The 10,854-nt window shown below is 63.2% G+C and overlaps 1 protein-coding gene across 1 annotated transcript; it reads right to left on the bottom strand.

The window, feature by feature from the left end:
- Positions 1 to 589: 589 nt before the first annotated feature.
- LOC308340804 (cytochrome P450 11B1, mitochondrial-like) lies at positions 590 to 9,991 on the bottom strand (the record flags this gene model as incomplete). The annotated part of the gene is made up of 9 exons (XM_080800189.1): positions 590 to 703; positions 942 to 1,139; positions 1,237 to 1,315; positions 1,743 to 1,909; positions 2,982 to 3,136; positions 3,427 to 3,630; positions 3,760 to 3,959; positions 9,165 to 9,320; positions 9,753 to 9,991. 9 exons carry the CDS (start codon positions 9,989 to 9,991, stop codon positions 590 to 592), a joined length of 1,512 nt encoding a protein of 503 aa, XP_080656315.1.
- Positions 9,992 to 10,854: the final 863 nt, after the last annotated feature.

Genomic DNA, 10,854 nt, shown 5'->3' with positions numbered 1-10,854 from the left:
GCCCAGATGTCCCCGGCAGCTCCTCGGAGGCCATTCTTCCAGGAAACACGACTCCCGACCCGCGTATCTGGTCCCCCGGCTGGGTGCTTCAGCCACAACCCAGAGCCTGGCAGTGCCGGGAGGACCCAAGCGGACTGAGCGGAACAGGTAGGGGGACTGAGAGCCCAGCTCGAAGCTCTAGGCTGGCCGGGAGCAGTGCAGACAAGGAGTGTGGCATTTGAAATGGCAACAGGCAGGACCGAGGGACCCCAAGCTGTCAGCTCTTCGTGGGAACAGAGTTGAGTACGGACGCGATGAGAGACCAGACAGGGAGGCGGGCGCGGGGCGGGTCCGAAGACCCCGGAGCTAGTGTGGGGCGACAGGGTCTCTAAGGCCCTCCGATGCTGCTCCTTGCCGGACAGGGCGCTGGCGGGACGGAGCACGCAGCCAGGACGTGCAACCAAGAGTCATCCCCCGACCCTCCGTGCAAGGTGCGGGCCGCACAGTGTCCCGGGGCAGGGAGCAGGGCTCTTGGGAGAAAACGGGGGTGGCCTGGGGCCAGGCAGGGAGGGGCTGGTGGCGCGGCTGTCCCCTCTGCGTGGTGACGTGACTAGTCGATGGCCCGGAAGGTGAGGAGCGGGAGGGTGGAGGGTATCAGGATGAACTGGTACGTCATCTTGATGTCCTCCTGTGTGAGGGTCTCCACCAGGAAGCGGGTCAGCACCTAGGACAGAGGCGCGGCTTCCACCTGCACCACTGCTCAGCCCCGGGGTCCCGGCCCAGCCTCCCCCCTCCCCCTCCTTCCTGGGCCCCACTCCGCGGGCTGCGCGCCGTGCCAGGGAAGCCAGGGGTTCCCAGCCAGGCCGCCCGGCACGCCCAGCCCCCACGCCACCCACTCCCCCACGGGCCAGGCCCTGCCAGTGGCATGTCATTCCGGCCCGGGGCGGCCCAGGCCTGCTCACGTGGTGCAGCAGAAGCAGCATCTCTGTCTCTGCCAGGCGCCGCCCCAGGCACTGGCGCAGGCCGAAGCCGAAGGCCAGGCTGGGGGACCTGGTGCCAGAGCTCCTGCTGTCCAGCCAGCGCCTGGGATGATAGCGCTCCGGCCTCGGGAACACGGAGGGGTTTCGACCCAGGGAGTAGAGCAGCACCTTGACCACGGTCTGTGGAGAGGTGGGGAGGGGCAGCGTCAGCGCCGCGCTGCGGGCCAAGGTCAGCCGGGCCTGGCATCTGCTGCAGGGGCTGTGGGGCCCCACTCACCCCTGCCGGGATGTGGTAGTTCTGCAGCACCACGTCCGAGCCCACCTGCCGGTCCAGTGAGATGCCCACGGGGTACAGCCTGTGCATAGGGGCGTCCAACGGGGACCTCAGCTGTCACCCGGACCCTCGCTTCCCTTCTGCGGCCTTCCTAGCCCAGGAGGCACCGGCGAGGGGAGCTCCCCGTCACCCCCGCAAGTGGCTTCGGGCACCGGGAAGCCCAGACCGTGAGGAGCGGGCTCCCGGCCCCTCCGGAGCCCAGGCAAAGCTCTCCGGGCCTGAGCGGTCCGGCCGAGGAGGGCGCAGCCGAGGGGGCGCCCGGGGCCCTGAAGCGGGATCCCGGGGAAGAAGCGCCCCCGTCCCTCAGGGAGAAGAAGAGGAGCTAGAGGGCCCGCATCTGGGGCAAAGCCGCTCGTCAGCCCCAGGATCTGTCCGCAGGCCCCGCTGAGCACGGCTCTCCGGACCCTGGGGCCAGGGCAGCCGGGGCGGCCAGGGTCTGCCACACCCACCTCAAGGTCTCCTTGAGGGCCGCCCGCAGCAGGGGCAGCTCTGTGGTTGCCCTCTGGGGATTCTCCGTGATCCTGGCCTCGGCCACCAGGCTCTCCTGGCGTAGGGCCTGCTGCACGTCAGGGTTCCGCGCCAGCTCGAAGAGAGTCATCAACAAGGGGTAGGCCGTCTGCGGGAGCCACGGGTGCGGGGCTCAGACCTTGGCACAGGCCACGCACCTCTGACCCCAGGGGATCTCCCCCAGGAAGACGCCCTTCCCCCGGGGCTGGACGTGCGTGCCCAGGGAAGCACCGACCCCGGGGACCTGAGACCTCAAGATCTAACACTCGCCTCATCTGCTTCCATTGAATCCCTCAGGGAAGGTGTCCCCATGTTTCCCGGCCACCTCCTCCCGCCCCCTTAGGGCCTGCTTCTCACCCTCCTCGGGGGTCCATCTACTCAAGCGTGTATAGGTGGGAGGGGGGGCGGCGTAGCCCTCCCTCCCCAGACCCGTTGGCACCCATTGCGTGATGTCCCCTGGGCTCCCACAGGCAGGTCAGCCCAGACCCCGGGGTCCCAACATGAACCGGCCACCCCGGACCCTAACTCTGGCCGAACCGCAGCCTCTGCTCATGGGGTTTCTCCAGCCAGGGCTCTGTGCCTCTTCTCAGAAGCCTGCGGGCCTGGCCCAGAGCAGGACCTCAGGGACGCTGGCAGATGAAGGCTGGTTGTAGGGCAGGAGGCTCACTGCACTCCACACCCTGGGACCTGCCTGCACCTCCCTACACCACCCCGGCCCCCGGGCTGGGCTGCCAGCTGCTCTCTCTTCCACAAGCTGGAGCCTCGCGCTGCCCTCTGTGTCTTGAGCCCATCACCTCCAAAGCCTCTGTAATGAGAGCCAGACGGACTCTGGCCCTGGCAGGGCCTCCGCTGCAGGCATCCCTGGTTGTGCACACCCCTCCTTGCGCAGCTGCCCCTCGGCCCCCTCTCCTTCCCAGGACCCAGACGTCTGCAGGGGTCTGCGCTGCGGCGTGTCCCCGGGCCTCACCCATTCTGCACTGAGCCTGGAGCACGCTTCCCTCCAGAGCTACTGCAAACCCTTCTCGGAAGGTCAGCTCCTGAGTCCTCTCCCCCCCAACCTGCTCAGATCAGAGCCTTCCATCGGCTCCAAACAGGAGCCTGTAGGAGCCACGTGGCGTGGGGGGACACTGCCTGTAGTCAGGGGCTCCGTGTGCTAGGGTAGGGCTGGCTGCTGGCCTGACCGTGTCCACGCTCCCGGCGGTGAGTTCGATGGAGTTGGCCCTGACTGCCTCCAGGGTCATGTCCGCGTGCATCAGCAGCTCCCCCACGATGCCGCTGTAGTGCTGTGGGCGGCCGAGGGCCAACTCCTGGTAGATCTTCTGGATGGCATTGTTGGCTGTGGGGCAGGGAGATCGGGGGCCTGGGCCTGGTGTTGGGCAGCACCTGTCCTCATCCCTCTACCTGGCAGCCCACCACACCCCCAAGACTCCCTGTTCCTGTGCCAGATGCTCAGGACCAGCCCAGCCCACCACCCCGCCAAGTCTCTCGGGCCACGAAGACGCCATGAGCCCTGGGATGCGGCCTCAGCACCGCCCCCTCCCCCCCCCCCACCGCAGATATCGGTGAGCGGGTATTGGGGGCCCTGGTGTCCTTGCTACCCAGCACTGCCCCGTCTCTGGGCCTCACCATACTGGAAGATGTAGTCCCAGGACTCAAAGTGCTCCTTCCACACCTTGGTGCTTGTCCAGCGTGACAGGTCCCTGGGCATGAACATGAGTTGCGCGGTGGACTTCAACATGGCCTCCAGAGCCCGGATAAACTGCAGGCTGGCAGGACTCGGGCTATGGCCAAGGAGGCCCAGCCGCTCTCCAAAAAGGGCTAAATTGCTGGCTGAGGAGAGGGTACGGCTGCTGAGCCTCGGGCAGCCGATGGCCTCACGGGGGCCTCCTCCCACACACACCCTGGTCCCGGTCCAGTTCCTGGCCCGCCCCTGCCCCACAGAGCCCGGCCCCTCCCTACCTTCTACGGTGTAGTTGAGGATGCTCGGCTGGATGTCCAGCGTCAGACTGCCCCGGGCATTCTGCAGCACTCTCGACTTCAGGGCCTTTGAGAAATCCCTCGCCACCCCGTCCACCATGGGGATGTACTTCTGCACCGCCTGCGGCGACAGCACGTCTGGGTTGAGCTTCAGCCGGTTCACGCGCCATTCGGGCCCGTTTCTGTAGAGCAGAGAGAGGAGCTTCAGGGAAGCCAGCGCCGGACACATCTTCTCCGTCTCCAAGGGGACGGGGTGGGGCAGGGAGCTGCCTGCTGGTCCTGAGGGGCAGATGCCTGCCTGTCGGCCTCAGCTGCAGCCCTTTCTCTCAGGGAGGCCTTGTGGGCCGTGCCCAGCGTGCTCCCGTCTAAAGAGGGGCTGACGCAGAACTTCTGCCTGGCCGTGCCACGTGGGTTCCTGGCGTTCATTCGTGCACACCTACAGGTCCCTTGCTGGCCCGTCAGCACCCGTCCGGGCCCTCCCTTTCCCAGGCAGAAGGAGGGAGGGTGGACTTCCTGTGAGCCTTTGCCGCCCTGCTCACACCAGGCCCCAGAGTGAGAGGCCCCTGGCACGCTTCACCTCCCACCCTGCCCGTTGCTGAGAATGCTGTCCCTGTGCCAGTCACGCCTAGTCCTGTCCCTGCCTGTCTCCTGGTCCTCCGGGGCAGGAGCCAAACCACGGGTCATGTCATGTGCTCAAAACAGAGCCCAGAACTCTACTTCTTCCTTTCCCATTTGCACGACTTTTGTTTCCTTTTCTTGTCTGATTGCTGTGGCTACGCCTTGAGTGGGTAAAGAAGAAGTCATAAAATGTCCTTCCCGCCTGTAGATGGCACGATGCTATAGAGAGAGAAAACCCTAAAGTGTCCAGGAAAAAAACCAATACGAAACAAAAAGAACTGAGAACTAAATTCAATAAGGTTGCAGGACACAGAATCAATACACAGAAACCTGTTGGATTTCTGTACACTAATAATGAAGTAGCAGAAGAGGATACGAAGAAAACAATCCCATTTGCAGTTGCACCCAAAATAACAAAATATCTAGGAATACACTTAACCAAGGAGGTATGAGCCCCGTACTCAGAAAAGTATAAGACACCGATGAAAGAGACGGAAGACAACGGGAAGCAATGGAAAGCTATCCCACGCTCACGGTTAGGAAGAACCAGTCTCGTTAAGACGTTTACGCTGCCCAAAGCAATCTACAGGTCCAGTGCGATCCTTATCACAAGAACAACATTTTTCACGGGACTAGAACAATGGTAAAATTTGTATGGGACCCCAAAAGACCTTGACTAGCCAACGCAACCTTGAGAAAGAAGGAAGCCGGAGGTACCAGAACCCCAGATTTCCACCCATATGACAAAGCGGTAGTGATCAATTCTGTGTGGTGCTGGCACAGAAGCAGGCACACCGACCAATGGAAGAGGACAGAAAGCCCAGAACAACCCCATGATCGCACAGCCAATTGTGTGGCCAACCTATGGCGAAGGAGGCAAGAACACCCAATGGGGAAAGACCGTCTCTTCAACAAATGGCGCTGGGAAACCTGCACAGCCCCATGCAGAAGAATGAAACCGACCGCTTCCTTACGCCACACACAAAAATAAACTCGAAATGGATGAGAGACCTGAAACCACAAAACTCCTAGGAGACGACACAGGCAGTAATGACTCTGCCGTGGGCCGTAGAAACATTTTTCTAGATGTGTCTCCGGAGACAAGGGAAAGAAAAGCAAAATTAAGCTTTCCGCGCTTTGCCAAAATGGAAAGGTTTTGCACAGCGAAGAAACCATCAACGGAAGGAAAAGGGGGAGCTGCTGAGCGGCAGAAGATACTCACCAATGGTACGCATGACGACCTTAATGTCTAAAGCAAAGAAAGAACTCCAGCTGTAGCACACCGAACAAACAAACGATCCCCTTAAAAATGGCAGAAGACCGGAACAGACCTTCTTCCAAGGAAGACCGAGCGATGGCCAACAGACCCATGAAAAGACGCTCAACATCACCCATCATCAAGGAGGTACATGTCAAACTATAACGAGACATCGCCTCACAGTGGTCAGAATGGCTCAAATCAAAATCACAGGAAACAACGGGCGTTGGCGAGGATGTGGAGAAAGGGGACCCCTTGTGCACTGTTGGTGGGAATGCAGACTGGTGCAGCCACTCCGGAGAAAAGTGTGGAGGTTCCTCGGAAAGCTAAAACGAGTTCCACTACTGGTTATCTACCCAAAGACGATGAAACCACAAATCCGACAAGACACCCGCACCCCGTGTTTATCGCGGCACTGTTTACGATGGCCAAGACACAGATACAGATAGATACTTGTATACATGATGGGATACTACTCAGTCACTAAAGAGAATGGGATCTTGGCCATTTGCAAGCACATGGATGACGCCGAGGGAATTATGCTAAGTGAGAAAGGTCAGTCAGAGTAAGACAGATTATCATAAGATGTCGCTCATATATGGAATTGAACAGACAGAGCCAATGAACAAACACAAAAAGAGAGATCAGACCAAAACCAGAGTCTTAAATACAGAGAACAAGCTGGTGGTTGCTGGAGCGGGGAGTTTGGGGGCACGGGGGCCGGGGGCCAAGAGTGCGCGTGTCGTGAGGAGCGCTGAGCAGCACGCGGAAGTGTTGTATTTTACACTGTACGCCCGGTCCTAATGTAAGTTCATGTGAAGTACACGTCAGTCAGCGGGAAGTCGGAGCAGCGAGAGGAGGAGAGGAGGAGTGGACCGGCAGAAGGAGGAGGCGGAGAAAGAGGAGAAGAGGAGGGATAAGAAGAGGAGAGGGGAGGAGGAGGAGGACGGAGAGGGGAGGAGGGGGAGGAGGAGGGGGAGGAGGAGGGGGAGGAGGAGGGGGAGGGGGAGGAGGAGAGGGAGGGGAGCAGGGGGAGGGGAGGAGAGGGAAGGGGAGGGGGAGGAGGAGGGGGAGGAGGAGGGGGAGAGGGAGGAGGAGGGGAGGGGGAGGGGGGAGGGAGGAGGAGGGGGAGGAGGAGGAGGAGGGGGAGAAGAGGAAGGATAAGAAGTGGAAGAGGGAAGAAGAAGAGGAGACGGAGGGGGAGGGGGAGGGGGAGGGGGAGGGGGAGGGGGAGGGGGAGGGGGAGGAGAAGAGGGGAGGGGGAGGAGAAGAAGGATAAGAAGAGGAGAGGGAAGGAGGAGGAGGAGAGGGAAGGAGGCGGAGGAGGGGGAGGAGGAGGGGAGGGGGAGGAGGGGAAGGGGGATGGGAAGGAGAAGAGGGATGAGAAGAAAGAGGGAGGCGAAAAAGAAGAAGAGGAGGAGGAGGGGGAGGAGGAGGAGGAGGAGGAGGAGGGGGAGGAGGAGGGGGAGGAGGAGGACGGGTAGGAGGAGGAGGAGGAGGAGGGGGAGGAGGGGGAGGAGGAGGACGAGGAGGAGGAGGGGAAGGAGGAGGAGGACGAGGAGGGGAGGAGGGGGAGGAGGAGGTGGAGGGGGAGAGGGAGGAGGAGAGGGAGGGGAGCAGGGGGAGGGGAGGAGAGGGAAGGGGAGGGGGGAGGGAGGAGGAGGGGGAGGAGGAGGAGGGGGAGAAGAGGAAGGATAAGAAGTGGAAGAGGGAAGAAGAAGAGGAGACGGAGGAGGAGGGGGTGGGGGAGGAGGGGGAGGAGTAGGGGGAGGGGGAGGGGGAGGAGGAGAGGGAGGGGAGCAGGGGGAGGGGAGGAGAGGGAAGGGGAGGGGGAGGAGGAAGGGGAGGGGGATGGGGAGGGGGAGGGGGGAAGGAGGGGAGCAGAGGGAGGGGGCGGAGAAGAGGAGGAGGGGGAGGGGGAGGGGAAAGAAGTGGTGGAGGGGGAGGATTAGGGGGAGGGGGAGGAGAAGAGGAGGAGGAGGGGGACGGGGAGGAGTTGGGGGAGGAGGAGGGGGAGGAGGAGGAGGGGAGGGGAGGAGAGGGAAGGGGAGGGGGAGGAGGAAGGGGAGGGGGATGGGGAGGGGGAGGGGGGAAGGAGGGGAGCAGAGGGAGGGGGAGGAGAAGAGGAGGAGGGGGAGGGGGAGGGGGAGGGGGAAGAAGTGGTGGAGGGGGAGGATTAGGGGGAGGGGGAGGAGAAGAGGAGGAGGAGGGGGAGGGGGAGGAGTTGGGGGAGGAGGAGGGGGAGGAGGAGGAGGAGGGGGAGGAGGAGGAGGGGGAGGAGGAGGAAGGGGAGGAGGAGGGGAAGGAGGAGGAGGACGAGGAGGGGGGAGGGGAGGAGGAGGGGGAGGAGAGACTAGTTCTCCTCCACTGGGCGATGATGATTCGGTGAGACCAGTTTTCTCCAAGAGCACCAGGGCCCAGAGCAGCGGGGGCTCCTCGGATGCCCCCCAGCGAATGGTGGGGAGGGATCTGCCTTCCCAGCCACACTCAAGCAGAAACACCTTCTTTGCTTCGGCTGGCTGCCTGCGGGTCGTGAGAATGATCGCGAGCACACACGTGCACACTTGCACACCAGCGCACACACGTATGCCCAGAAAGATGCGCATAACACAGCGGGACACCTGCGTACGTGCTCGCCGACAAGGACAACACACGTGAGCACGCCCGCAATTCCCACGTGCACGACTGCCACAACACACCTGGAACGCTCAAACCCACACGCACACACGCAGACACACTCACATGTATGCAGCACACACAGAACCACACGCGCGCTCGCACGCAAGGACCCAGACCACGCGCACGTGCAGACATGCGTGCAATGGCACGAACCCAAACGGAAGCCAGCCCACGCGGGAAGACACACATGCGGATACACGCTTATGACAGCACCTACCGGTGAGCACACGTGAGCGCCGCCACACACACAGCACACACCTATTGCGAGGCTGCAGACAGGTCCACGCAGGAAGACACACACGCGGGCACACGCACAGGCTCACGCTCACACGGGCACCCGCTCCTGAACAAGGGCGCCTTTCCTATTGCCTGCCCTCCCCCCACCCCCAGCCTCTCCATCCTGAGCTGCCTGTGCTCACCGCTAAGTCCCACAGGGGACCTCGTGCAGAGGGCTGCAGTCCGGGGGGCCCTCAGGCTGACATGGACGCCTGGCCAGTGACCCCTCCCCCAGGCCTGGGCGTCCCAACCTATAGGAAGGGAGAAGCCCACCCTGCTGGGACAACCTGCGGAGGCGGGCGCAGAGTGGGTGCTCCCTCGTGGCAGTGGTCATCCTTCCTCCTCTCTGGGGCCGGGGTCCCACGGCCCCTCCCCACCCCCGCGACACACAGGGCCCACCTGCTCAGGTGCTGCCTGGCCTGGGGCGCTTGTGGGCTTCCAGACCTGGCTGGACCCTGCACTGGGAGGCGCGCCCCCCGCGCCCCCCTCCCCCGCCCCGGCCCCGTCCCCCGCCCTCCCCGCCCTCCCCGCCACCGCCACCCTGCCTGGCTCTCACAGCAAGAACACGCCACATTTGTGCCCACGATGCTGTCGGTAGGCCAGCCAGGGATCCAGGGGCGGCCGCCAGGGCTGAGGGCTCTCCGCTCGCTGCAGGCTCTCCACATCCTCGGGCAGCATCACGTGCACCATGTGTGTCCCTCCCACGTCATACCTGCGGGACAAAGCTCAGAGCCCTGCCGGGGGGCCTGTCCACCCCTGGGCCTCACTCCGCAGAACCAAGCCGGCCTGTCTCCAGCGGGCCTCTCCCTCGTCCAAGACTGTGGACGCCGGTTCAGAGCGGGCGCTCCCTCCCGCTGTCTAAGCCAGGAAGCCGCTCGGGCTCTGCCGTCCGCGCGCTGCCCTGTCAGCGGCCAGCCGGGGACCGCTCCGTCCTCACCTAGAGCCGCCGCCTCCATGGTCAAAGGCCCCGAGCTGCCACCGCTCGGCTCCCACCCTGCCTTCTTAAGGGCGCAGACAGAGCCCAGGCCACAGGCGCCCGGCAGGTAGGAGGCAGCGCAGGTGCGAGGCGCCTGGCCAGGACTCAGCCGCCAGTGGGGACAGCCGGTTAGGGTGCTCTCGGCCAGGGGGGCAGGGAGGGCTTTACCTGAAGATGGGCCCCAGCTCCTGGAAGGTCCGGTGCATCTCCAGGTGCAGGTTCTCAGAGCCCTGCTCCTTCCAGATCTGCAGCAGCCTCAGCCACTTGTTGCCGGGACACTGGGGTATGGCTTCGAAGGGCAGCACCGCCTTGGGGGCCTGAGCGGCTCTGGTGCCCAGTGCGCGTGCACAGCTCAGGGACAGCCGGTGCCCTGCCAGCCACCGTCGTGCCTTTGCCCCCAGTGCCATTCTGATGCTCCCTCCACCCCCGGTCAGCGCAACCCTTTTATCTCGCCCGGAGGCCTGGACCGGCCGACTTGATCACGTCATGGGAGAAGCTGTCCCTGGACCAGGCCAGGAAACCCAAGGCAGGGGTCAGGGCTGGAGGCCTCCCGCTAGGGGCAGACCAAAGAGATGGATGGGCGCCTCGTCTCCCACTTATGCAAGACCTGCGGGCGGGTGGCTGTTGAGAGCACGTGCGGGGTCTGGCCTGGGCGCTCGGTGCGGTGGGCGCGTCGGCGGCGGGGTAGGGGCCCTTCCGTCCTTCCCAGCGGGGGAAGGGAACGAGAGGGATGGGTCCCTTACCTTTTTCTTTTTTCTTTTTTTTTTAAGATTTTGTTTATTTATTTGACAGACAGAGATCACAAGTAGGCAGACAGGCAGGCAGAGAGGGGGGAAGCGGGCTCCCCCCTGAGCAGAGAGCCCGATGCGGGGCTCGGTCCCAGGACCCTGGGATCATGACTGGAGCCGAAGACAGAGGCTTTAGCCCACTGAGCCACCCAGGCGCCCCATGGGTCCCTTATCTTATCAAGAGAGGAGAGCCCCCTGGGTTATTCTCTCCTTCGTAGAAGGACAGGATGGGAGCTGGAAGGAGAGGGAGGGCATTAATCCCATTAACCCACAGGCCTTTCTGTCCGCTCTTCCCCAGGCCTTAGGCTAGGTGCGGGGGACCAGGACTCAAACCAGGAGCCCTGAGCTGGCAAGAGTCCCCGAGTCCCCGCCAGTGAGGGCTTTCAGTGCTGGGGGTCAGTTAGAGGAATCCGGAGACACGCCCGGGGATGGCACTGATGTGGCAGAGGCCCCGTGAGAGGCACGCTCGCCTTGGCCCAAGC

This window comes from Martes martes, assembly GCF_963455335.1.
Source record: "Martes martes genome assembly, chromosome: 4".
NCBI lineage: Eukaryota > Metazoa > Chordata > Mammalia > Carnivora > Mustelidae > Martes > Martes martes.
Note: the sequence above shows the minus strand (reverse complement) of the source record. Positions and strands in the feature narration are given on the sequence as shown.